Raw genomic sequence first — 27,321 nt, forward strand, 5'->3', positions numbered from 1 at the left:
CTGAGCGCGGCGGCCGCTCCGCGCTCGGCCCCGGCACTGGCGGGCGGCGGGGCCGGGGCACGGCCCGGCGGGCTCCTAATGAGGGCCCGGGGCTGGCCCTTCATTAACAGGCATGGGTGGGTTTTGCTCTCTGTGCCCCCAGATTCGCCTGTCCCCCCGCCTCGCCGTTAGTGGAAGCGACGGGACACAATGTCGCCTATTGTGCTCACCCGAGGGGACACGGATGGGACCCCGCGCGCAGCCCAGGGTCGTGGATGCTGACCTAGTGCCAAAAAGCCTGGTGGACAGGGGCCGTGGTTTGTTTTTTTCCCACTTTGACTTGTAAAGGTACCTTTGGACGTTGGAACATCATCAAATCCTTATAGAAAGTACCTCCAAGCAGAGCTTCCAGCTTCTGGTTCAAACAGCAGAATTCAACCCAGAAGGTGAAAAAGGGAGGAACTGTGCAGAGAATAACCACAAAAAAATCTTTGCACAGGTCGAAGCCTACAAAAACAACCTCATCACCGTGTTAGTGTTTCATATGACTGGCACAGGGCTTTGTCCAAGAAAAAGTATTTCCAGGTTCTGTTGCAACAAGTCCACATCCCCCTTTATCCCCAGTGGGTCTGCCAGGGATCTGCCCCACAGCTATTTTAAATTGTGCTGTTAATAGCAATTCATTACAGTTGATAGAACTGGGAGAGTTGCCTTTTATTTTGCAATTAGACAGAAAGACTCTGATCTGGCAAACTCTGCTCTGTGAGAATGCGAGTAGCTCTGCTGAAGTCATCTGGGACTGCTCATGTGCTTAACATTAAGCCCGTGCGGGTTTGCAGGATCAAGGTCTGAGACAGGATCATCTTTAAAGATGTTTGTTTACCTGCTCTGTTATGTGTTTCCTAGATTCGTGACTGTGCCCTGCAAAACCATTTATCTGGGAAGACCCGGAGTGGCTTGAGTCAGCTGGGCACGGCTCACAAGTAGCATTATGAGGGCAAGTGATTCTTCCCGTAAACAAAAATTGTTTGCAGGAGCTTGATTCGGGAAGACATGACGGCACCGGGTACGTTGCATTGCAAACTGTTCAGCTGTGCAAGCCCGTGTGTACTGAGGCGTTAATGCAGAACTGTTGGGCACTGGGCCCAGAACAGATGCGAGGATGAGTGAGAGCAAAGAGACACTGAGGAAGAAGCAGGAGAAGAAAGCACATTTTAGGATCCTCTATTCCTGCCTAGACAACCATGGCTTTGGAAACCTGGGCACCAGCCCCAAATCCTCTTATCAAGAGAAAGTGGGAAGCAACATGATCTGTGGAGAAAACAAACATATTTGGTTTTTTTTCATTTGCCAATCCTGCAAACAATAGCTGTTTGTAGGCAAATAATCCTCAGGTCTCCATCGCTGGATCAATGCAGGGAGTGGTTCCCATCAGTTCCGTGGTGCCATACACACTGAGTGGTTTGTAAGGAAACATGCCCTTGAACTTCACAGCACAGACACTATCTTAGTAGGTTATCATGCACTTGCTTCTGTTCCTGCTCCCACTCTCCTCATCTTCCAACGCTTGGCCTGGCAGGGAGAAGTGAAGGCGAGAGGAAATAGACGTTGTTTTAATAGAAAAGGCTTCAAAACATTCAGCTGTTTGTTATTTCCCTGCCACTTACTTTTCCAATTTACTTTTGGAGCCAGGCAAGCTAAAGGAAAAGCCAGTCCTTGTGCACAGCCACAGTTTAATACCTATGATATGCATGAAGAAAATTAATTTGACTGAGGATTTTGCTTCATGAAGTAATTACAGTGCAATGCATAAAAAGGCTGTGTTTTCTCTTGAGCCGCCAAAGTCCTGGTTTGCATCATGAGGTCATGTTTAGGATTACAAATGTTTGCACAAATCGCATCTCACAGAGTCTCACATCACTTCTCCTCACCTTTACTGACAGGATTTGTGGAGGTGGAGAGGAACAGGAAAAGAAAGTCTTCTTTAGCCTCAGATGTGTTAAAATGGAAGCTTTAACCCGCGGGGCACGAGAAGGGTGATACAAATACCTGGAGAGTGCTGAGTTTACGGGGTAAGGCTGCTTCAAACTCCAATATATATCCAATGCCTACAACCCTCTTCCACTAATACCAGTGGAGAGGGATTGTAAGCATCAGAATAGCCCAAGTAAGGTTGGGTTGACTCAGAAAAACTCCTCATGTAATACATACAAATTGCAAAGTATCATCTGATTTTTTAAATTTTTATTTTTATTTTTTATGGCACCTCTCTGAATTCAAATCCTTTTGAATTGCACGTGTATACTTTGATAAACTGCATAGACTTGTCTTGGTATAGAATTTGGTGTGATGTCTTTCACAACTGAAGGCAGCACTTCAGTTATCACTATTTTGTGGCCAGAAAATATTTGGGAAAACAAAGCAAATCAAAATGCACTGGCAAACCACATCTCACTGCCTTTACATATCAATTAAACAGTCACTACTGCTACCAGGGAGCCCATAAAATGCCAGTCATATCACAATTCAAACTGATCCATTCTGCCGCCAACCCATATCGTGGAAAATTTGCTCAACAGTGATGAAATTTATGAATTTTAAGTTGGCTGAGAAAAATGAACTCAAACTCAACAAAACTACCCACAGAAAAAAAAGTTACAGGAATATTAGGTTTACAAAAATTAAGAAAATTCCCAGATTAAAGTCACTGGAGAGCAATTCCCACTCACCTGTGTGCTCTGCCTTGCCTGGGTGTTTAGGTGGGAGATCTTCAGATCCAGTTTGTTGCACAATGACTGCTGGAGCTGAGCTCAGTGGGAGCTGAGCTCTGTGTGTCTGTCATCACAGTTCTCAGGCTGTAGGTGACTCACATGGAGAATCCAGAATTATGAAGACCCTTTTTTTAATTCATCGCCGGCTGCCTTCTTTCCTCACTGATAATACAGGGTCAGCATCCTCTCAGAATTGCTGGAGAAGGAAATGGTGCATGTGAAACACTCAGACACTGCTGTCATGAGCACCATGGAAAAACCACACGGAAATGAATAATTTTGTGCCCAAAGCACAATTTGAATAACAGGCAGTAAAAAGCCCCATCGCTGCACGTTAAACAAGAGGAGAATAAATCATGGAGGGAGCTGCTCCCTCAGGAGCAGCAACCATTGCCAATGTGGAGTGAGAGGGATGCCTGTAGGAAAAGGGTGTGGATAACTCAATTACAGTTCATCTAGATGAGGAAAACCAGGCAAACTCTGGACACTGCAGGCTGTTGAATGCTGGAGTGCACAGCCTCAGTAGCCTTTCAGAGTATATTGTTTCACACACGTATTTATGTTTGTGTGTGCATGGGCTTTGGGGTATATGGAAAATAAGCAGGATAAGCTTTGGCTCTGTGCCAGGTTAACTGCTCTACACAGCAAAGGGACTGCTGGTCAACTGGAAGCACAGGCTGAGGTCTAGATGCAAAAAATCATTGAATTGTCAACTGATCAGCTTGTAGAGTTGCTCTCAGATGCAAGAACACGTCCTGTAATTGCCCTTGGCACAGAGAGACAGACCAGCACAGGGAACCGTGGTCAGGTCTCATTAATGGCGTCAGATTTAGGAGTGTATGTGTCTGATCCAACAGAGGGAAGGCATCTTTGTTCTGGATGGAAGAGGACACCCTGTCTACTCAGTTTAGGAACTTATGTGAGATACAGCTCTGCAGAGCAGCACAGCTCCAAGGAGTTCACAGCCATTACCATCCCTTCAGCAGGTTAAGGACACATGCTGCAGAGATCTCTGCAACAGGAGAACGCAACAGGGTGACTCGGTAGTAACGTGACCTTTCATCAACAGATGCTTTTCCTCTTGTTTCTGACACATTTATCAACTGCTACAAACTCAGGTAAAACCCATTTTTTCAGTGCTTCTATCTGAGTGGTGGTATGGCCCTCCAGGAGCACAGGAATGAATGTGAAATGTCTTGCATTTGTTCTGATCGGTGCTCTGTTGTTGCTTTTAGGGCATCTCCCACTCAGCAGTCTGGAGATGAGTATTTCCACCTCTGTGGACCTGGTACAAGCACCAGTGACAAAAGACACATCTTTCCTGGAGTTCCCGTTTATGACAGGATTGAGTTTGCCTAACAAGGGACCAGTCAGTGTCCACAAAACTCTTTGAGAATGAAACATTTCACTACTCTCCTTGTGACACTACTAGTGGAAGCATTGCTCACGCTACATATATCAGTTAAAGTTTATTATTTCAGCTCTTTCATATGTCACTGACTCACCATTCGTTAGCTTCAGACAACTTTTTAAAGGTCTTACACATCCCCAACCCCTGTATATGGAATTTCCACCTTAGATATATCTCATGCTGCACCAACATTGACTCAAAGGAGCAATAGTTTTCCCAGCAAAGTCCTGTATAAAATCTTCCTCATGAGAGATAAGAAACAAGGTCATTTCACATGAGACGGCCCAGTGGAATGACTCTTTAGACACTGCTTGTCCCGGAACTTCTTATTCATCCTTCTCTTCATCCGGATATTTTGTCTTTTAATTGCAAGAGTATTTTCCACTTCAGCTGAGGGTTTCTGTAGGCAAAATGCAGATAGAAACGGATAAATTCTATTAATACTGTGTCACCTCTGTAACGATTTGCTCCTTTGAACTATCAAATTGTTGCCTATAGGGTTGTGACACATTCCGGTAAAAATAGAAATGATGAATTACTAGGGGCCCAAAGAAGTTCTCTTGCCAATCTGGTAACTGTCACTAGCCCTAAAATGGATCAGTGGCCACATCTTTTCCAGAGACAACAGAGGGAAATATTTTCCATCTCAGACTTCAACTTGCACATCCTCTCAGTCACCTCGTAGTTTTGTAGATTACACGTAAGCATAGCTTGGATCCAAACTCCTCTTCATTGGGACTAGGAACATGTTGGTATTTAAGGGATTCTTTGATGCTTTTGTGAGAAATAGCAATAGTTAAAAATGGAAGGAACATTTCCGCACCAGTCACCATCAGATAGGTTTTAATCTGGGCAGATGACCTCCAAGGACATCGTGCTGCAGGGAGCAAGGCTTGATTCAGCAGGGTACTTTCCCTTCTGAATCAGCACTAGCTCTACGCCACTGTGATATCACGGGCTATCTGCCTTTGGAAGCACCGAGTATTTTTGAGTATTCTAACAGCAAAGTGCTGACTATTGCTGGGGATTACTGATTCTGTGAAACATTTTGTAAGATAACTTCTGGCATCTTGCCACTTGTTATATGGAAAATATGTTGTATTATCTTCCATGTGTGTGGGGGTGTAAGGGTGCTCCTAGTGTCCTGGCCCCCAGCCTGCAGAGACTTACACATATTTTATTCAGAATGAAGTTAAGCAATACATGATGAACTTGTTCAGGCGCAGAGCCTAGATCTGTCACTTCAGACATGTTCCATATCCTGTAGGACTTCTCGAAAGACAGCATCTTTCTCGACGTTCCAAGTGTGCTACTATGAACACCACACTGGAGATTGGCTGGGTGGGACACAAATATGTTGGTTATCAGTGTAAGACATTTCTGTGGAAGGGCCTGATCCTGCGCTGGCGGGCTGAAGTCCTTCGACTGGGATAGTCAGACTGGGGTGGTCAAACTGGTCCCAGACTCCTGTACATGCGCAGGACGTGGAGGAGTTGCTGTCAGACATTGCACGTCAGACATTTGATGTAATGTTCTTCTCTTACTTTCAGCCCCGGAAACCTCTCCAGAGGCTCTGTGTGAAGGATGGGGTGTAGCAGGTTGGGGTGAGGATGTCAGGGCACCAGGAAGAGCAGAGAAAGGCCCTTGTTCTGGAGGTAGGTAGGTAGGTAACATGACAAGTTAGGGGAGAACTGTCTGGACAGTCCAACACCGTGCCTGGGCAGTGGTGGTATTCCCATGGAGACCCTACAACGGTCCTCCTGTGACTGACTTCTGTGTGAGTTTGAGTGGGATGTGAAGGCAGCAGAGAGGGCCCTTCCTCCCCAGACCCATCCTGCTGCCACACTTTAGGAGAAGCCATGGTGGCTGCTCTGCTCCCCAAAAGGATCCTTGTGAGAGCCCCAAGAGATCCTGTGGAGAGCCCTGAGGGGGCAGTGTCAGATCCCTGCAGAAGCCCTGTGGGGAGCCCTTGCAGACCCTTTGGAAACCCTTTGGAAACCTTTTGGGGAGCTGCAAAGGACCCTGTGGGAAGCCGTTTGGGGAACCCTTTGGGACTCTGAGGGAAGCCCTGTGGAAGCCCTTTGGGGAGCCCTTTGGGACCCTGTGGAAACGCTGAGGGGAGCCCTTTGGAAGTCCCGAGGGAGCCCTTTGGGACCCTGAGGGGAGCAAATGGGAGCCCTTTGGAAGCCCTTTGACAGCCGTGAGGGACCCTGAGGGGAGCCCTTTGACGGCCCTTGGGGCGCCCTGAGGGGTTCCCGCTGTCGCGGGCGCGGCGCGCGGGCGCCCCCGCTCCCCCTGCGGCAGCCGCGCTGCCTCGGCGGGGCGGCGCCGCCCGTCACCTGCGGCCGCGCGAGGGGCCGGGGCGGGGCGGGGCGCGGGGCGGGGGCGGTGGCCAATGGGGGGCGGGCGGGCGGTGCACGCGGCGCTCTTAAGGCGGCGCGGGCACTGTCAGTGGGCAGACGGCGCGCGGGCTCGACGGCGCGGCCATGGCCGCCCTCAACGGCGCCGTGGAGAACGGGCAGCCCGACAGGAAGGTGCCGCCGCCGCTGCCGCGGCCCCTGCGCAGCCTGGAGGTGAAGTACACCAAGGTGAGCCCGCTCGCCGGCCGCGGGGAGGTGGGCGGCGGGGCCGGGGCTTGGTGGAGTCCGGGTGGCGGCGAGGTGTTAGGATTTTGATACGAAGTTTTCACCCTCGGTGTTGTTTTTCTTAAACTCTTTTGTTCCTCCTGGTGCCTGACACAGTAGATTTATGGGGGTTTGAGGTTGAACGAGCAGGTGACAGTGGCATTTCCAATGGAGCAGCAGTTGCCTCAATCCCTAAATCCCAAAAACTAACTTTTTTTTTAATATTTTTTTTTTTTTTAATAAAATGGCCCTGCTGAAGCTGTTGTGCTGCCCCAGGTGCTCTGTGCTCCTGTGGTGCCTGACACCATCTTCCATCCCAACCCACTCTTGAACGCCTCCAGCCCTGCAGTGGTGCTCAGTGAAATCCGATTTGGATGGGGTGAGCCCAGGCAGGGTGAGGAGGGGGTTTTATCCCTCAGGAAGCTGCTTGTTGGAGTTGTGTTCAACTGTCTTTGACCCGGTCTGCAGCTCCTCTGCTGGGAGGGGGCTCAGTGCCAGGGGTGGGTTTGGGTTCTGGCAAGCCTGGAGAAGGACCAGTGTCCAGCAGGACTGGGCCTTATGGAAGGGCTTTGCCATGAGACTGGAGCCATCCTGCAGCTCTAGAAGTGGTGTTCATGTGAGTCTTGTTGGTGACTCTCTCTCTGTCCCAACAGAGCTCCTCTATGGCCTCTCTGTGGGATGAGGAGTCAGGCATTGAGCCCACACAAACCCTCACCTCTCCACTCTTCATTGAGCTTGCCTTTAAACGGTCGCTCCTGACCTTTTGGATTAAACCAAAGGCTCCTGAGCTCGATAACTCCATCCCTCAGAGGTGAGGCTGGCGTGGAACTGCAGAAATCCCTGCTCCCAATGCAGCTGTAGCTCTGCGATCGCCGGGTCGCTTTTTGTTCCCCAACAGCCTGACCCTCTGCCTTGCGCAGTGGGGAAAATGTCCCGGCTGGTTATGCTGCTGAGGAGCCTCAATTGCCATAATTTCAACTTTGTGTTTGGACTAAAAGAACTGGAGGGGCTGAATTAGTGTGTTACCATTGCATTTTTAAGTATTTAAAAAAAAAAAAAAAAAAGGAGAATTTGAAGATCATTCTCTTGCAGTGAGAAGAAGTAAACAGCGATAGCTTATCCGGTGAGGTGTTGATTTGAATTATGCATCCAAAGTAGTGAAACAGATTAGCAATTAGTAGTAATCACTGGACTAGATTAATTTTTAACATCCCAAGTTTATCTGCCCTTTATTTGTGAGATAAACTTGTCATTTAGCAGCAAATTGGATCTGCAGCTGCTGATTGCAGAATGGCGTAATGCTGCACAAACAGCTCTTTCCCGCGTCCAAAATGGACACAGCCATTCGAGTTCTTCTTAAACATCCAAATGTTCTGGTTTTTGTTATTTTTATTGTTGTGAACACTTTTAAATGCTCCTTAGGGATCTTATCCTGCAGCCGTGTATGTTTTAAAACACGCAGTTTTGTTCTCCAGAGTTTTGCCAGAGACTCTGTGTGCTGGAAGTAACAAGGTAGTCTCTTAAAAGGGGAAACCAATGTAAATTAAAAGTGGGAGTTTGATGTTTGATCTGATGCTGCTGGTGCATCTGAGTAAATAATGAGCAGCAGTCAATTTTCATAAAACTTCGAGGGGTTTTGTAGGAGCTCTGAGTTTCACCAGATGTTTACAGCTGACAGCGTGTTTTCCTCTGCTTAGAGGAGATTTTTATTTTTGGTTCTACCAGTTACGGGCTTGGGGGAGAGGAAAAAATTTTCAACAAAGATCTTTCTTATAAAGCAGCTTAGTGCTTGTCATGAATGTGTGATGGAAGTGATCTGTCCACAATTCCTTGTCTCAAATCCTGGGTATGCAGCATGAACAGATGATAAATTATTCAATTTGATTTCAACTCCTGGCACCAAAGACTCGGGATATGTGGTGCAATTCCCAGAATGATGCCAGTGTATATGTTACATTTAAAACAGTCTGATCCTGTCACTCTCATGTTTTCTTACTTGTAGGAACATCATTTTCCCATAGAATTCATGTTGAATGCAAAGGAAAAACAGTATTCTTCCTCAATCCTCAGTTTATGAGCATATACCTGATGCTTTAATTTTACAGTTCCTGTCATATCTCTTGTATTTATAATATGACTCTTCTTCATTAGTGAAACAAAGAAAAACTGAATTTAAAATGTGTGAATGTTAAAATGGAGCACTTGGATAACAAAGGTAGTTCAGGAGCATTGGTGTCTTAAACTGGAGTTAATATTTCTAACATCGTATCTTTTCTTGTGACTTCCCTTGGCAACATCTTTGGCAAAATGGTCTTTTTCTTGGCCTCTGTGAAACAGGTGGGTCCAACTGTGCAGCTTCTACACCAGTTACATTTTGCGTGCTTTGTGAATAAATAGTAAGAAAAAAGCCCTTTCAGGAAGAAAAAACTGCCCAAGGAAAGAAAATTATGACCCAAAGCAGTGGGAATTCCGAATGTAAGAGATGCAACATTAATCTCCTGGTGGTGTGTAGAGACTCATAAACAAGATTGCAAATGTGGATGACTTCCAAATAAAAGCACTAGCTTACAGCCACTAGCAGGCTACTAATAAAGATTACTTCATCTAATCTTACTTGAAGTATATTTATAAAATATAACACTGCCAAGTTAGATCACAGCGTGGATAAGATGCATGTTGAATCAATTAATTGTATATAGGTATTCATGTTCTGTTTACAGTGAGTAACAACACTCCAGTATTTAATGCATTTTCAGTTACGCAACGCTGGGACTGTTTGTTCTTGCTCTGGAAATGCAATATTTTGAAACACTTAAATCTTGTCACAGATGACTCCAAGTGACGTGGGAGGCTTGATCCAGCCTGTGACAAGGCATGGTGGGGTAGAACTGAGCCAGTCCCCACCCTCCTCTGGGTGCTGCCAGAGGAGGGAGCAAGATGTGGAAGTAGCTCAGGGAGGATACAAACGGCCAAGGAATATTGTGCAGTGACATGTAACGAGGGGCTCCTTTTGCTTGAACCATGCAAGCTTCTCTTGGTGTCTGCTTGGTGTTCCCATGGAGATGTATTTCAAAACCCACCTGTTTCTCATTGCCAGATCATGGTGGTGTGTTGTGTGAGCCCCATCCTCTGCCTTCCTCTTGCTCAAAACCAACTGGGTGTGCAAAGTTTGGATAAATGCTTCTGTATTACAATCTCCCTGATAGAGAGACTGAGCACACTTGACTCGCCACCGATGGAAATTGGAGAGCTTTGGGACCTTTGAGAAGCACTTGTGTTTTTGTTTTTTTTTGTCTACATCAGTGTTTTCTTTCTCCTGCCCATCCCACTTCCCTTGCTCTCTCTCTTCAGATATTTATTAACAATGAATGGCACGAGTCTACAAGTGGAAAGAAGTTCCCCACCTACAACCCTTCAACGCTGGAGAAGATTTGTGACATTGAGGAAGGAGATAAGGTGAGTGTTGTTGGCAAAGCAGTGCAGAAGACAATTTCCAAAGCACTTCTTTTTGTAGGGAAGCACACAGAGGAAAAGCTGGCTTTTAACAACAACATCTGTCTGGCCAGACTGATTTGAAGGTCTGGGGCACTTGATGTGCTGCTCAAGAATTACATGGGCTGGGTGGGATCAATCCTGTCCAACTCGTCAGAGGCACTTTCCCTGGTAGGAACTGGCTGCTGAGCACTGTCAGAGGAATGAGATTGAGCATCATTCTTGTGGCATGGACTGGAAGGGAGCAGCCAGCCTGAGGGAATAGTAATGATGGTGTATGCACATCCCTGACAGGACTTGGGCCTTGTGTTGGGAGGGGTTTATACACCAGCTGCACAGCAGCATGTTGGACACACCGGACTGAAACTTGTCTCTTTATAAACAAAGTCAACAAATAACCTGAGTGCTTGGGGGAATTTGAGCTCAGTCGTGCAAACACTGACCACTTACTGCTGGAGGTGTGGTGCTGCTTTTCCAACTGGTACCATGGGTTCTGGCCTCCTGCACAAATGTGGCAACTCCCAGTTAAAACCAAACCAGTATCTCAAGAGCTCTAGCAGTCCTTGGCTGGCGCTGGTTTGCTGTAGATCAGCCTGGGCTGCAAGAGGGTTTGTAACAGTTTGAGGTGAGGAGCAATCAGATGTGACACTTTTTGTTCAAAATGTAGGGGCCAACTGGTCTGACCTATGGAAGAGGGCTGGCCCAAGAACTGTCTTCTTGCCGGGTGTCATGGAAAGGTGACTCAGCTGCTGTGCTGTACCAAGGCTTTGGCAGCTCATTGCTATGGGCAGTGTGGCCATTTCTGCCTGCACTGAGATCTTTTTCTTTGTGCCTAAGCTTGTCCAACAGTTGTAAGGCCCAATACCTGGTTTCCAGCGAGGTAACTGCCTTGGGGATCCTTTCCTAGTAGGACTGAGACTAGCTGAGCAGGGACAGTGTATTTTCTAGTATTGTACTATGTAGAGTATAAAGCCTGACCCTTCTGGAGAAGGGAGCAAACTTGCTTGGGAATGCAATGCAGTGTTGTGTAAGGTAGCTGTGCTTTTTTGGATGGCACTAAAGCAGCCTCCAGGACTTATTGCCACGGGGGATTTGTGTATCCATAGGGCAATTACAGATCCAGGCAGAACCAAACGTGTAATTTCTTTATACTGACTGGGTAGGACACAACTGTATTTAATTGCAGTGGCATGTAAACAGTGGAGTTGAAGCTGACTGTGATGCAACTGTATTTTGATAGGCACAAACCATGACATTGTTATTGTTCCCTGAGCTAAGTGTCTCCTCAAGCACCTACAGAGGAGCATTTTGTGCCTGCCTCTTACTGGCTTAAAGAAAATTGTTATGCAGAACTAAAAGCCTAGTTTTGCAGCTTGCCTCCTTGAGATTTGTCCCTGCCTGGATTTGGCTTTTAGCTTGCAGGAGAGTCACTGTAAACCTTTCCTTGGAGTCAGTCAGTGGATTCCTCTGTCCCTGGATACTCAGCATGGGAGGCTGACTCCTTGGTGCATGGAAATTGCAGGAAAGAATGTAGGGTAACTCTGGTTCTGGTGCTGAAAGCCTCTTCTACCCCTTTATATCATACCTTTTAAAAAAATCCAATAATTGTTTGCTGTACATAGGTTTTTCCGAGGAACTGAGTGGGATTAGACCTGGATCTGGATTAGTTAGAAAGCAGTCATGGGTGAGAACAATCCCCAAATAGCTGTTTGGCTTCTGGTGACACTTGCCATAGGACAGTGGGACATGATCAAGCTAAGTCCTCTGAGGCTTCATTTACCCTGGTTGGACTTCCACCCCCTGGATGTAACTCCAGTCTGCTGGGGTCTCTTCAGGAAGTGGTGAGTTGTGTTTGGTGGTGCTTTCCAGTGTCTGGAAGTGCCACCACACTTGTTGTGCTGCTCAGTGCCACCCCAGGGATGTCAGTTCCTGGTACTGGCTCTGGCTTCAGCTGTGCTGTGCCAGGTTTGGCTCTGCCTTCACAGCAGGCTGGGAGCAGAACTCACTTTCCAAGTCCTCCACAGAAACCTGCCCCTCCCTGGCCTTGCGGAGTGTTTTGTTTAGGCTGCACGTGAGGGGTGGGAGTTTGGCAGCCGATATCTCAGTGATGACAGTTCAGTCTGGTGTTGAAACTTGGCCAATGCTTTATGAGCCTCGAAGGAAAAGTTTTGTTGTTTGTTCTTTAGTTACAGAATTGTCCTTGATGGGACAGTTGAGGGATAAAGAAAAGTCTGTGTGGAAAAAGAAGCCCTGGAAATAAAATGGCAGATGTCTTCACTAGATGTTGGGAGACTTTTCACCTCCCAAAAAGTGTCTTAGTGTCCAACTGTTTGCCAGGTTGATAACAGAAAAGGAATGACTTTCTCCATTAGAATTCTGCCCCATGGGAGTGGTGAAGCCCCAGAACTTCCACCCTGTCTTGATGTTACCATGTAAAAACAGGAATACTTGTGCCATTTTAATGTCTTTGGTGCTGCCAATAACAATTGGAGACAGGCTTTTTCCTTCCAGCAGCTTGCTGACATCCATCAAAGGCACGGGGGAAAGGTGTTCCTTCCTCAAAGGAGTACCCAGCTCAGCTGGTGGCCTCAGAGCATGGGCAGCAGGTCCACAGCTGTGACTGTTGTGGAGTGTCTGTCATGGTCATTTCTGAACAGTTCACTGTCACACATGGATCTTTGAAGGGTTGTGAGAGGGATTTGTCCACAGTCAGCCTGTCTCCCTAAGATTGTAGTGGCAGGCTGAGGTGAGAGTCCAGCAGACTCCAATGCCCTCAGTAATGATTTTGGATACTTGGGGCTGTTAAGATGCTCTTTGTGGCTGTTTTGAACTCAGGTTCAGAAGTTAGAGCAATGCAACGTGTTTGCAGGGGAGCAAATCAGGGAACCTCTTCTAATTGAGAAACTGTGACATGCTCATGCCCCGTGTCAGAAAAGTGCCTTTCCAAAGATGTGCCCAGTGGAGGCTTTTTGCAGGAGTTGTAGTTGAATTGAACAAAGATGGTCTCCACTGGCTGTGCTCCACCCTTGGTCCCCTTAGTGACCACAATGAAGCACTGTGGGACTGAAGCAGAGTGAGGCTTTCTTGGAGGTGTTTTTCCCACTCACAGAGCCACTGGGTCTTCACTGTGAGGAAGACACAGGAGAGAGGAAAAAAGGGCAGGGGAGAAAAACAGAGCAGCGATGAGCAGGACTTGAGGTGGAAAATGGAAGTGGAGGAGGTAGCTTAGAACAAAGAACAGTGTGATTTTTATCCAGGAGGGAAAGGTATGTGGTTGTGTAACTGGGGGTTGTATCATAATGCAAACACCAAGGTGGGTATGAAGGTTTGCAGGCACTTCCAGGGTAACAGTGCTTGACTTTGCAATCTTAATATTCTCTTAGTGGAGCTTTTTGTGTAATACTCAATGTGTTATAGATCCAGACTGAGCACCAGGATGCACAGGATCTCCTTTTTCTGTGGTTTTGTGCACCACAATGTGTTCCTGGCACCTTGACAGTTACGAGTCCCTTTGTCACGCCTTGTGCCTACCTATTGCAACACGCCTGCAATGAACATGCCATTCAGACTCCCCTAATGCCTAGTCATAACAGGATGGATTAAGAATGGCATTTTGGCCTTCCTGAAGAATTTCCTTGTTTTTGCTGGTCTCTCAGCCCTATTGAGGCTGTGCAGGCTCTCAGGATCTCACTTGGTGGTGCTACCCTGAGGGTGTTTAGGGAAAGCCTGTTTGCTTGTGTGACAGTGACTGCAGTCTCTGAGCTGCTATTTGTACCCAGCATGTCTTAGAAAAGAGACAAGAATGAAGACAACCATCTACAGGAATTGCAGCAGGACTTGTGCTCCCATGTTTTGAGGATGGGGAAGATCTGGACATGCACTGCAGTCCTCTGCCCACACAGCCATCTCACCCCTGTTCTCTGAGCGCCAGGGTGGAGGGAAGACCCTCAGTACCAAGGGCATTATGCCACTGCAGACCCAGTTCCCTGCACGTCAGTGCTCCCAGGCTGGTACAGAACTAATTAATTACTGCTAAAGGAAGGCTTGTTTAAACCTGACAGGCTTTTTATGTTCCTTTGCCTGTTTTGTCACGTAAAATATTGCCTTCTTTCAGCTTGAGCCTTCATTCCAGCAGGCAGGATGGGGAGTACCTAAGTGTGCAGTGGCTGGTGGTGCCTTCTGGCTTTCATGATGTGCCAGTTTGAATCCAGATCAACTCAAGTGGAGTGAGCAATTTTGAAGGCCTGTTGTGCCTAGGGGTGACGGGCTCCAGGCAGGACGTGCCTGTCTGCGCTCAGTGGCTCCTCACCACTTCTTCCTTACCAGCATCCTTTGCTAGACCAGAGCTGTTCTGTAGCAGCACAGTTTTCCTCCAATAATTCCCCACCAGTGTTCTTCCAAAAGGGTTGATTTCTTCAGTATTAATCAGGCTATTTCAAAGCTGTGTAATCTCTTTGTAAAGAAAAGGAGCCAACTTTAAGATGCCATTGCCTTGGATGATGACTTGCTGTTTTGACCAAGAACTTTTTGAGGTGGCAACATGTCTCCCTATAACATTTTTTCTTGGTTGAGCACCACACATCTCCCCATGAGGGGAGAGTGGCCAGACCTTGTTGGATCAGTGCAGAGGCTTATTTCCTAATTGCGTCCAGACAAGACCTGGCGTTAGGCATAGGTGAGAGCAACTGGTGAAGTTCTGTGAGGAACAATCAAGGCTCCTTTCCCACCCTTTTGAGCCATATATTTCAGTGAGGTGCAAGTTCTCCATCAGTTGAAGTGAGGCACAGACTGTGCCAGACATTACATACAGCAGGAACCTGTCCAAAGCTTTATGTGTGCTTGAGCTACAGCCTTGGCCTTGTGGATGCTGGTGGCAATGTTCCTGTTGATTCCATTGGATTGTGAGGTTGCCCTTGGCTTCACTTTTTTAATCAATGTATGTGAGATGAAGGGAGGAATTGAGGGTCTATTGTGGCCAGACCAAATGCATGAAGCTTTGGGAGGGTGGTGCTGTGAAAAGAGAGGGAACTTGCTGCCCACTTGAGTAGTCACTTGGGTAAATAGAGTTAGATTTGGTCAAGAGGATGGTAAAATTGTAGGGAGATGAAGGGAGAATGGAACCAAGTGTGTGTAGGTGAAATGCCTTTGTCATAGTACTGAACAGCAAAACCTTTCCCACTTGGTAGAGATGTTCTGGAAGTGTTTTAGGATCTAAGGGAGCTTTTTAGTGTGTTAACTGCTATTGGCATGCGTTCCAGGGGGACTGAATGGTGGGATCTGAGCTGTGATTGTTCCCCTGGATAAAACCTTGATCTCACTGGGGGACTTTCCTGCCCACACTTGTTTAGAGGAGGCTGATTCATGTGGGCCAGTGGCCTGTCATGCTTGTTTCTCCAACTCCCCCAGTGTCATATCCTCTATTGGCAGGAACGTGATTCTGGATTATTTTATAAACAAATCAGTTACATTAAATTGCCCTTGCAAGACCCTGTTGGTACTTTGACCTCAAGGTTGCTTATGAGCCCAGGCCAAACCTGAAACATATTCCAGGCTTGGATTCAAATCCAGGAGTAAAATGGGAGTGGTTTTGTCAGACAACTTGGTTTTAGCCATCACAGCATCAATAAGGAACCAGCCTGAGTGGGGTTTCTGTGCCATTGTCCAGCTCCTTCCGTGTAACCTGAAGTTTTCTTGTGTATGTGGTGCTGCAGCCTGACGTGGATAATGCAGTGGAGGCAGCCAAGGCAGCATTCCAGAGGGGCTCTCCGTGGAGACAGATGGGTGCCCCAAGCAGAGGACGACTCCTGCACAAACTGGCTGATCTTCTGGAGCGAGACAGAGTCATCCTGGCAGTAAGTACTGGGAGCACTGATAGACCAGCAACAGTTGGCTGATAATTCAGCTCCGTCCCTCTGATGCATCTGCATCTACCTGATATTTTTCTTTTTCTCCCTTTTACGAAGGGCAGAAGAGTCCGTATAGGAGTCATGACTTTTTTCCTCTTTCTGCAAGATGACTTTATACAGTTGACTTCTCCAAAACTTTAGCTAGTTATTGAAGTCATTACAGATATTAGTATTCAAATTTTCAAAGCAATAAACACACTTTTGCTTAGCTTAACAGTCATTAGTGTTCATAGCTGTCTCCCAGCTCTTATCTTTAAAAAAACACACTAAAACAACGAAACAAAACCAACCAACCAAAACAACCCCAAACCACCACAGCTGACTCAGTCTTTATTACAAAAATGCAGGGCCAGTTTAACACTTGTGCAAATTCCTTCCCCTAAAACAGGGGACTGGAAAGAGAATTTTTCTCTTGCTGGATATCATCCAAAGTTTAAAATGTGTGTAAGTGGGAACTGTTCCTTTCCCTACTGAATGTACTGGCTCAGGAAAATCTGTCTATAGCTGTGAAGCTGTGTTAACTTGGACATCTGCACTGAAAAACTATTGCTAATGGTTCCATGATCCTGTCCTGGAGGAGTCCTGCTGGTGCAGAACAAGGGGATGAAAACCTGAGCTAAAACACGCTGCAGTTGGTAGGAGCCTTTAGACTCCATGGGCATTGCACATTTTCCCAAATCACACTCCCAGATCCTCAGCTTAGGGCTGCTGTCCCTCCATACCAAAGCTCTTGGATCTGAGCACTCTCCAGTTCAATGCTCCACTTTTATCTTCATGGGAATGGCATTTATGACATTCTGTGGTGTTAGAGGTGCAGGTTCCTGAGCCAGGGTCCTACTGAGGTCAGTAGGAATTACATATGTGGGATGTGCTTAGGAGCCTGTACTTGCATGCCTGCTTTGAGCTGACTTTCTTTCCCCATCACAGTGTCTCTCAACCACATGACAGCTTTCAGTTTCAGCAGGACAAAACCAAACTATTTGGATCTAAAGACAGTTCTGGCCAGCAAATAAAAGGGGGGGAAAAATGTGTGTGAGAATAAACCCTGTTCATTTTTGCTCACTTTTTGATGTGACTTTAGAGGATCCTGCTTTTTCCATAACCAGAGCACTCACTTCAAGCTTTCTCTGTCCTTCTAGTCTGGGAGGGCTTGTTTGGCCTTGCTGTTTGCACTGCAGAACACCAGCCCTTAGCTGCCTTGGCTGCGTGCTAAGTAATGACTTATAAAAATCAGTTGTTTTAGCAGACATTCAGTGGATAACAATCCCAGTCATTCCAAGGGGAATGTCTGTTCGAGTGCTGTTTGGACCCTAATGTCTGTGGAAGATGACAGGGTATGACTTCATGTGTAAACAAAGATGTTCCAATCTACCAAGGGATAGTACTTCCTTTATGGATGTGCTGGCCATTTGTACCAATATCCCATTTAATGACCTGTGTGGAGAACAAAGCATTCCCTGAGCTAATGTCCAGAACAGTGCAAAGGACACAGGCTGAGCCTGGACTTTGTTTAGAGCTGCTCAGCACCGGTGCAGCTTCAGTGGAGCAACTTCTGCCTTGCCTTGGTCTCAGCACAGATCTGAGCCCAGAGGTTACTTCACCAGAACTCTGTAAAAAATGTGTTTTCTATCACTGGACAAAAGAGGCTTTTCAGAGGTAGGGTTTAGGGTTATGAAGTAGAAAAAATAGATCTTTTTTTTTTCCACATAAAAGGCAAGTGGGTCTGACTGATTTCAGTGACACCATCTGGAATGCAGAACATCTGCGTTGGAGGGTCAGTTATGGTGAAGTCATGACTGGCTTTGTTTCTGACCAGTGCCCCAGACCCCCTGTATCCCACCCACACTCACCTTCTGGGGGCTTCTGGAAGGTGACCTTTCATCACAACCACTGGACAAAGCAACTCCTGCATGGATCAGGATTATCTGGTCTAGTCTCCCTTCTGCCTAAATTGTATTACAAGCTCATTCCTTAAATGTAAGAGGAGGGAAGAACACCCCATGTCTTCAGAATAAGACCAAATAAATCTTAGAAAGAGTTACTCTAAAAGCTTTTTTTTTTCCCAAGAAAAAACCCATTAATTTGTCTGAAAGTACATGCAACTTGTTTTTTTCAGACTCTGGAAACAATGGACACAGGAAAACCTTTTCTCCAAGCTTATTTCATTGACCTGGAAGGCTGTATAAAAACACTTCGGTATTATGCTGGATGGGCTGATAAAATTCAGGGCAGAACTATCCCAGTAGGTGAGTTGTGAGTTCCTTCAGACCCAGTTTTAGAGCTGGGGTGGGACTGGGCTTTAGGGGGTAGGAGGGAGATCCGTGGAAAGGCTGGCTTCTGAAAACCTGCAAAAATAGCCTGCTCTTCCTTGCTATCCCAGGATGCATTTTAAGCAGAGGTGTTTCAATGTTTAAACTAATGGAAGAACTATGTCAAGGCCTGTATGGTTCTCAGAAAAATAATGGATGAGCTCTTCTGCTGCTTTTTTGACAGAGAAACCTTTTTGGTTTTGAATCCAGATTAACTCTTAAAGAAAACACCCCACACGTTATAGGGGAATTTATTTGTAGGGATCACTGAAATAAATTAAGATGCCAGAGAGTGTAAGGACAGAGTTTTCTGGGGACAATGGTATGAAAGCAGCAGAGCTTGTGCCATTGCAGGTGCCACAGGGATGTGGCAGAGGGTTGATGTGGAATCCACCAGTGTCTCCCACCTCACTGATGTTCCTGCATCCATGGTATTGCTGGCTCAGATGTTCAGAGAGATCATGTAGTGCTTTTTCTTAACTTCTATTGAAGAGGAGGTCTGAGATGTTGACTCCTCTCAGGAGTCAAAGCACTGAGCTCTTTGGGGGACCTTGTCAAGTTTTCTGACATTTAAAAGAGGTTTTCAAAATGTTTCCTAGGCTGCAGAGTCAGAGCAGTCACACAGAAAGAATGCTTTGGTTCAGCTATGTAAGTTCAAGTATGGTTTTGGGGAGAACAAGTTAATGAATATCCATGTGGCACAATGAGCAACGTGGTGTATTTTCAAATTCAGCCTTTTTTGTCCCTGTGTGCAGGTGATCATTGAGGCTGTAGAAAGGACAGGCACTGCAGACAAAAATTAGTCACCAGGGGAAGGACTCTGAAGGGCTGACTAGTTCTGTCACTGCAGGCAGCAAAGGGAGTCATGTCAGCCTTATAAACAGAGATGTCACCCTCATTCAGAGTAGTGTAAAGCTTTGCTTGCCTGGACACTGCTCGTTTGTCCTGATTTGAGATCACTCCCAAAAACTCTCATTAGAAGTGTTCATGTTCTCTCTCAGATCTTCCCAATAAAACTGGGTGTTCAGCAAGAATGAATTTGAAAGGCAAATGTCCTTCCTGCTTTCTTTTTGAAAGAGTAATAGCAGTATTTTAAGATGAATGGTATTACTTTAGTCCCAGAGTTCTTACCAGAAGTGCAATTCCTGTACAAAATGGGTTTAAAAACACTCCCCCTCAGGGAGGCAAGTGCTTTGCTTCCTTCAGTGAGACACAACCTGAATGAAATTTGTGCTTGCTCTTCAGTGTGGTGGGGAGTTATTCTCCCCTCAGCCTCAATGCAGGGATTTGGCAGAAAGAATTGAATCCCTGGTTTTGAAAGGCTCCACTGTAACCGTGAGCAGTGTTTGGCTTTTGAGCTGACACGAGACCTTTACCCAGAGACATCTTCATCCATCTGGGATGTCCCAGAGGCACGAGTTAAGAGGAACAGATATGGGGTTCTTTGTCTAACATGGGTTTAGTTCTGTCCCCAACCTGTTAGTGTGCAGTTGTCTTACACATTTTCTGTACAGGTGAGGATTTTGACTGTTTTGTTGTCTTTTATCCTCTCGTCTTGCAGATGAAAATTTTGTGTGTTTCACCCGGCACGAGCCCATGGGTGTCTGTGGAGCCATAACCCCAGTAAGTACCAGTGATGCTGCCCTGCATCTCCCACAGAACTGGAAAAGTCCGTGTGCACTCCCATCCTACACTGCAGCCTCCTGCTCCCTGGTTAAGCACAGCTGTTCTGCAGGGAACTCCCATCTCAGTGGCCTGATGTAGTTTCTTGTTTTACCCCCATGCCAATTGCTCTTGGCAGCAGAAATCCCCTGCAATGGAAGGGTGGGTCTCCTAATCAGACGCTCTGTTCCTCTCTGAGGCTGACACCAGTCACCAGAGACCAGTCAGAGCTCTCTGACTCTCGCACTGCTGGGACACCCATCTCGTCATTACGTCTGCTGGCTCTTTGCTGCCTCGTGCTGATGCATAGTTTTGAGTTTTAAATCATATCCATTATTAATAAAGCCTGGCTGTTCTCTGAGCTTTCTGGGATTACATCTCACTGAATAGAGTTTTCTTTTCCTTGAGGTCTCATTCTTTGCTGAGGGGACAGTGTGGCTAGTTCTTGGAATACCTCCAGTATTACCATGTGTTGCTTGCTCTCTTTAAACAGACAACCAGGAAGACTTTACAGCTACATGGAAGACATAGTTTGTTCCTGTCTGGTTGTAAAATGCTTTGAATGTGGTATCCTATAAGTCATGAGGTAAATGGTGCTGTGCCAAGGTTCTCTGTTTGGATACAGCACCAAGCCTGCCAGAGTTCAGGAAGCCTTTGGACAATGGTCTCAGGCCCATGGTGGGATTCTTGGGGCTGTCCTATGCAGGGCCAGGAGTTGGACTTTGGTGATCCTAATGAGTCCCTTCCCACTCAGGGTATTCTATGATTATATGATACTTGGATCAATAAGAGTTCCTGGAGGATTTTGACCTTTGGGATAAGGAGAGTGAAAGAAATGCACGTGGGGTGTTGAATGCATGTGGACCCTGGGAATACCAGGTCTAGACCACTTCCCAAAGATGTCTGGGAAAATTCTGCTTTTTCTTTCAACAGGATTGAATCTAAATTCCCAGTGATAAGAGGACATGGTCTATTTGGTAATGTGAGGGTTAGGCAGAGTGGGAGATGGTCAGTAGGATTTATCAGACATTTGTCTTGGTAACTTCTGCCCAGCTTTCCTGGCTGAGCAAGAAATGTGACTGCTTGTGAGCAGAATTTATGACTTAGGATCAAAACCTCAGGTTCCCCACACTGATCATCAATTAAAAGGTCACACTCAGCCACCTTTGGCACTCAGCAGTGCTTTGGAAACTATCCTTTGAAAAACCTACATGATTTAGGATACTTTGGAAGGGCACTATACGGGAACACAGTGGGACTTGTAAGATCTGAGGTTGATCCTAGATCAGCAATAAATACAATAGAAAGTACAGAACTAAATTTGACTTAAGTTCAATGCAGTGTTTGTAAAAAGGATGATTGGGGTCAACAAAACCACATCTGTCTTCAGTTTACTCAGAACAAATCTTCTCCAATTTTTTCCCAGTTCGATCTCAGTAACACCAACAGTCCGTGGGTTTGTATATTCCTACTTGATTGAAAAAGATTCTGTCACTGTTCTGCATGTCTCCCTAGACCAATTAACAGTCCTCCCTTTTTCCTGTGGCTTGACTATATTTAAACCAGTGTTCTTAGCAAGGGAAGTTTTAAGAAAGTGCAGCATATGGCTGATTTTTATCCCAAGGTGATATCATGAGGCAGCCCTGGAGTCCTTTACTGTTACTTTCACCAGCCACTCTGCAGCAGAAAGCTCCTAATGGAGTTATGTCATGCTCTGAAAGTGTAGAAAAGTAGTGTGGGTGTGAATGGCTCAAGATGCAAAGTCAGGCCTCTAAGAAGGCTTAGGAGGAAAAGACAAATGGGCAAATTATGGGATGTGGCCATTGGAGAAGATCACTGAAATGGAACAGGTCTGGGAAAAAGAGTGAAGCATGTTAAAGAATAGCACTTGAGACTAAATTCTGCTTTGTCTCAGGCTGCTGGGTTAGAACAGAACTCATTGCTTAAAAGTTACACTGCTAATTTCTTTGTAAGTGTGAATCTGTGGATTCCTAACATATTTGGCTTCTTTGTTGATAGTTAAAGCCCTTGGCTTGAGTCTTGACAAGAAGTCCCCTTACTGTTGGCCTGCTTCCATCATCCCTGAAGCAGCATTAATTATTTTTAATGAAGAAATCCTTTCTGCTGCCAAATGACCTTTTTGAGATTCATTGTGAGCTACATTTTCCACTTCTTGCTTAGGCTCCAAAATCTACAAATACACATGACCATGAAAGAGATTAGCACAGAGTAAACTGATGTGGACTGGTTCCTAATTCTAAATTAGAAAACTAATTGGAAAGGAACAATTTACAATTTGAAGGGAGGATAAGACCTCCCCTAGATTTCCATGACTGAACAACCCACTGCAGATTCCTAGTTATAAACCTGGAACTGAATGATATTGTATAACTCCTGACTACTCAGCCAATGCCTAACAGAGAAAAATGAGGTTTTTTTCAATGAGTAGTTGCACCCTGCAATTCCCCACATACGGATGCTGTGCAAAAGTGATACATCAGGAAACTGCCTCCAACACAGTTTCTGTGAACAGCCAAAATCCTACACAAAGTGTGATCAAACTCCTGTAAAGAATGAGGTCACATCATACAGAAATTTGTCCAACTTACAGGATTAGCGTGAGGACTGCCAGCAATATTAGGGATCTCAGGGGGAAATCAAGGAAGTTATACTCTGTAGTCCAAGCAAACACAGTGTTGTAAGCAGACACTTCTCTTCATGGCTTTCCTCCCAGTTCTTTTTCTCCCTGAGCTGTGAGAAGGTGGGGAAAACACTGTGTGGAAGAGAGTGGGTGACTGTGCCAGGCTGGTCTGACCAGTGACTTGTGTTCTTGCAGTGGAACTTCCCCTTGCTGATGCTGGTTTGGAAGATGGCACCAGCCCTGTGCTGTGGGAACACTCTGGTTATCAAGCCAGCTGAACAAACTCCCCTCACGTCGTTGTACATCGGCTCTCTGGTCAAGGAGGTGAGGAAATCTCAGCAACACGTCGTGGTTCTCTTAAGGTTGTAAGCAGAATTTTTGAATTGGCTGTCCAGAGTTTTAGGTTTTAAAGATGTTAAAGCCTCACAAGGGAAAGTGAGAACAAGCTCTGTATTTAGTGTTTCTTCACAAAGACCTTTGTGACTGACAGCGACTGGCTGGGAGCAAAGATCGCAAAACCTGTACGTTTTTCTCCTTTCTCAGGAAGCTGCAGAGAGAAAAAATGGTGCTTTTATTCCTCTGCCTTGTCTTCCCTTCTCCCAAATGAGGGAAAAACAACAGCTCAGTTTTACTAGACAATGGGACAAAAAAGAGTGTGATTAGACAGCAGTGTTGTGTTTGTTGTTTTTAAGTGGGATAATTCAACCAAGACAGAGTGTCCTGGGAAACAATTCTTCGTCATTTCTGTGGTTCATAGAACAATTTAGCTATGTCTGGCCTGTAAAGTCAACTGAAATAAAGGGTAGGTTGGGCTTTTAAAAATGTTGCTTTAGGGCTTGTCAGGTAGGATCTGTTGTGCCCTGTTCATCATACAGAGGGGATGGGAGGTGCACAGAACCTTCCAGCACTGGTCAGGACATCAGCTTCCTATAGCTACGGATGTGACTCACTGAGGAGAACTAAAGGCGTTGTAGATGTGCTTTTTCCTCTCAGCTGGAAGTCTGTTTGTTAGGCTCAGTCAAATGATGCTGGTGATTTTGTCTGTTCTTGGCTTAACCTGGGAGAAAACAGAAGGATATGTTGATAATTGACACTTAGGGCTTCTCCATCAGGAAAGGAAGTGGGGAAAAATAATACCAGTGAAGTATTTCCTACAATTGCTTGACTTAATAAGATCACACAAGGTGAGTGCAGTTGTCATGGCTTTTAGTGAGCCCTGCCACACCACTGCTTTTTTCACTCTGACATGCAGCTCCCCAAACACAGGCATAGCATCCTCCCCCCAAAAAACCCCATTCAGTTCTGGTAAAATTAATGTTTTGAACTGGAATTCTAAGCTCGCTGTTTCTCACAGTTGATCTTCAAGGCAGAAGTGTAATTAGAGCAGAATAATTTTATTTGGAGATGCTCCTTTCTCCACCCAAACTTAGCTAAATTCTTTGCAGTTTTTCAGAAGAATAAGTTAAACTTCTTTGGTTTTCATCTTTAAAAGGATGCAGAAGATGTTACCACACAAGTAAAGCTACGTGTTGGGTTCAATGAAATAATTTCAGGCCAACCAAAATATTTTGGCTTTCATTTTTGCTGAAAAACAGAAAAAACTTTTTGGCTCAGGATGTCCTGAACCAATTTTTTGCTTCCTTGTGGCTTTGCTGCTTACTCCAAACACCATTACTTGCACAGTTTGACACGCAGTATTTGCTTGAAAACTCATTAGCCAAGACACAAACTCTATTAAGTGCACTTTTGTCATTGTCACATCTAGAGAAGAAATGAGACTGCCCTTTCAATTTATGAAGGGAAAACTGGGAAAAAAAGGTCTTATGAGGATAACTTTTTGCAAGATAGTACATGAGCAATTGCTTCCTTCTTTACTCTATTAAAAGGAGAAACTGCATTTATTGAGATTTTATACTAAAAAGTCATAAGTAACAAAGAAAATGTGTTACATTCTGCAATTCCATCATTAGAAATTGCAGGGAAAACAACCTTGTGCTATCAGTAGTAGGGGAGGACTAACCTAGAAGAACATAATCCTTAAAACTCCAGTAAATCTCTCAGTTCTCCTCGCACTAGAATTTCACCTAAAGTTTTGCTATTTGTCTCTTTTGGCAAAATTACTAGTTGGCTAATCTAGGTTGTAAATGTGGTGGAAACTTGCATAAGTCTGTTACCATCTGCTTTTGTATTCCTGTTTTATTAGCCCCATCATCTAGTGAGGTTTTACTGACTTCTTAATCCCTCTGGCCCCTGAAGAACCACAAACATCAACCTTTGTTCAAAGCAAACTTTCATTCAGTTACCCCTTGGCTCCAGCTGCACTGCAGTAGCTGGGGGCCAAGTTTGGCCAAAAGACTCACTCTCTTTAGTCTTGAAACTGGGATTTCTCCAAGAATTCTTACTGAAACTTGGCATTTCCTAAGCATGGCTGTGAGTTTCACCCACGTCTGCTCCAGCTGGTAGCACCCAGCCATGTTACTGGAAAGTCTGGAAAACAGGGATGTATCTGGTAAGAGCTCCAGGGAGTATAGTACAACTAATTCAAGCTCCCTGAGAAACGAGCTGTGCTCTCAAAATCTCTACAGAGCTGTATTTAACCTCTGTTTCAGGTGGGTTTCCCTCCTGGTGTGGTGAACATTGTGCCAGGCTATGGCCCCACAGCTGGAGCTGCAATTTCTACCCATGACAATATTGATAAAATTGCTTTTACTGGATCAACCAAGGTAAGTGATGGTTTCTCATAGGACACCTGCTGTCCCTCTTTGCATTCTCTTCTAAACTGTCATTCATATAGGACTGGACCAATGAAATGTTGGTGATTTCTGTATAGCCAACACCTTTTTCCATCACATTCCGTGGGACAGGACTTCTCAGAAGTGTTTGGTATTTGTCTAATTCAGGTCCTTGTGCTAATCCCACATCTCTGTAAGCTGGGTTTTGCCAAACCACCATATTTCTGTCAGAACTGAATAAGTGCTCTGATATAAGACAGTGTGCAGGGCAGGCTGGCAGTGACTTAACACTATGTCATTGACCTGATGGAGCTTCTGGGCAAGTTTTCCTGCCAGTCCTGCCCTGCAACTGGAAAACATGTCAGTCAGAGCCCTGAACAATTCTTCCTTGGCTTTAGTTACCTCTGAGGAACCTAGGACTTAAACAAAAACATGGCCCCGTGCCCAAGGCTTCCTCTGCTGACGTGGAGGGGATTAACATTTGAGCCTCTTCTGAGACCTGCACAGTAAAGCACCTTCTATTCATTTTTTTCCTGTAAATAGGTACATCTGACTTGTTTATTAGAGGGATGGAGGTGAGACCTCTGCACTCTTAGTCCCCTACAGCCATTCTCTTCTGTACCTACATGGGGGAAAGTGCACATGGCCTGGCCAAGTCCATGGAATTGAGCACAGCTGAGACATGCAAAAAAAATTGCCTCCAGTAATCACTGCTGAAAATTCTCAAACAAAAGATTGCTTAGAAATGTGAATGTTTTTCCACTGACTGCTTTAGATGTTTCTTGCATATCCACACCCCCTGAAGAGAGGCAGTGTCCAAAGAATGGAAATGCTGACACCAGTGGAGGCAGTTGAGGCAAATATAGTCTCTTCTTTATTTCTTTGAGGAACATTGTTCTTGTTGAGCATTTGCTGAGTTCATCCATTCTTATGTCTGTTCTTGTAACTGCAGAATGTAATCTGAATGTATAACGATGACAAATTACCTTGAAAGGTGTTCTTGGCCGGTAAAGGTAACTCTGAACACTCAAAAGCTGCTGCATTTACCAACACTACCATCTAGTGGCTTTGTGTACATCCAAACTGCTGTGCATATCCCATAGGAAAAGGTGTGTTAAGCCTCTGTTTCTGTACAGGGATCATGGGAACAAACATAAATGCAATAAAGTAAAAGCTCACAACGAGCTTTTACTCTCTTGATAGTTGGTCTAATCTCAGAGTTTACTCAGTGTCATGCTTTTCTCCAAATCCTAGATCAGAAACTTTTAGCCCAGATGAGACTCTGGCTGTGTGAAAACAATGGAGCTTATAGACTCATCCAGCCCACATGGATCTGTTTGGGTTTTTAATGAAAAAGGAGTATCCAGTGGATTAGTGGCAGAAGGAAAATCTCAGCTGCTGGAGCCTGTAGGCAAAAAAACTCCTGTAGACACTGTGCTTGTCTCCTAATCCATGGGTGTGCAGGAAACACCGAGGGAGACAGATTCTTTGCTAATGCATGTGTAATTTAGAAGTGTTCTCTTCCCCCTCCACCCATCTGTGAGTTCAGCTGCATCTCTGCAGTATTTGCAGCACAATGCTACTGTTTCTGAGCCAGGAAGTGAAGCTAATTCAAAATATATTTTGACTTAGTTTTTAAGCCCTAGCTCGGGCTCAGTGCCAGCTTGGAAATACTGATCTTAAACTCCATGAGAATTTTCCCATCTAGATTTCTTCTTTTCTCTTACTTTATTAACTTACTCCTCTTTGGCCAGCTAGCTTGTAGTAGTGCCTCTTGCAAAGCTATGATGCATC

General features: G+C 45.5%; 1 protein-coding gene and 1 long non-coding RNA gene across 2 annotated transcripts in view; one reads left to right on the forward strand and one right to left on the reverse strand.

The window, feature by feature from the left end:
• Window positions 1-336: 336 nt before the first annotated feature.
• LOC113970154 lies at window positions 337-6,439 on the reverse strand. Its single transcript, XR_003535055.1, has 3 exons — window positions 5,332-6,439; window positions 2,709-4,561; window positions 337-1,551 (listed from the first exon to the last, which is right to left on the reverse strand). It is a non-coding gene; the product is annotated as an uncharacterized LOC113970154 (long non-coding RNA).
• Window positions 6,440-6,632: 193 nt separating this feature from the next.
• ALDH1A3 (aldehyde dehydrogenase 1 family member A3) overlaps window positions 6,633-27,321 on the forward strand; it is a 35,611-nt gene continuing 14,922 nt past the window's right edge. The window contains exons 1-7 of the mRNA XM_027688425.1: window positions 6,633-6,749; window positions 10,137-10,241; window positions 15,989-16,129; window positions 18,300-18,429; window positions 20,054-20,115; window positions 22,991-23,119; window positions 25,405-25,518. Coding sequence (XP_027544226.1) covers window positions 6,648-6,749; window positions 10,137-10,241; window positions 15,989-16,129; window positions 18,300-18,429; window positions 20,054-20,115; window positions 22,991-23,119; window positions 25,405-25,518 — 783 coding nt within the window. The 5' untranslated portion in view covers window positions 6,633-6,647. The remainder of the gene's footprint in view (window positions 6,750-10,136; window positions 10,242-15,988; window positions 16,130-18,299; window positions 18,430-20,053; window positions 20,116-22,990; window positions 23,120-25,404; window positions 25,519-27,321) is intronic.

This window comes from Neopelma chrysocephalum, unplaced genomic scaffold, assembly GCF_003984885.1.
Source record: "Neopelma chrysocephalum unplaced genomic scaffold, ASM398488v2 Primary Assembly neopelma1_75, whole genome shotgun sequence".
NCBI lineage: Eukaryota > Metazoa > Chordata > Aves > Passeriformes > Pipridae > Neopelma > Neopelma chrysocephalum.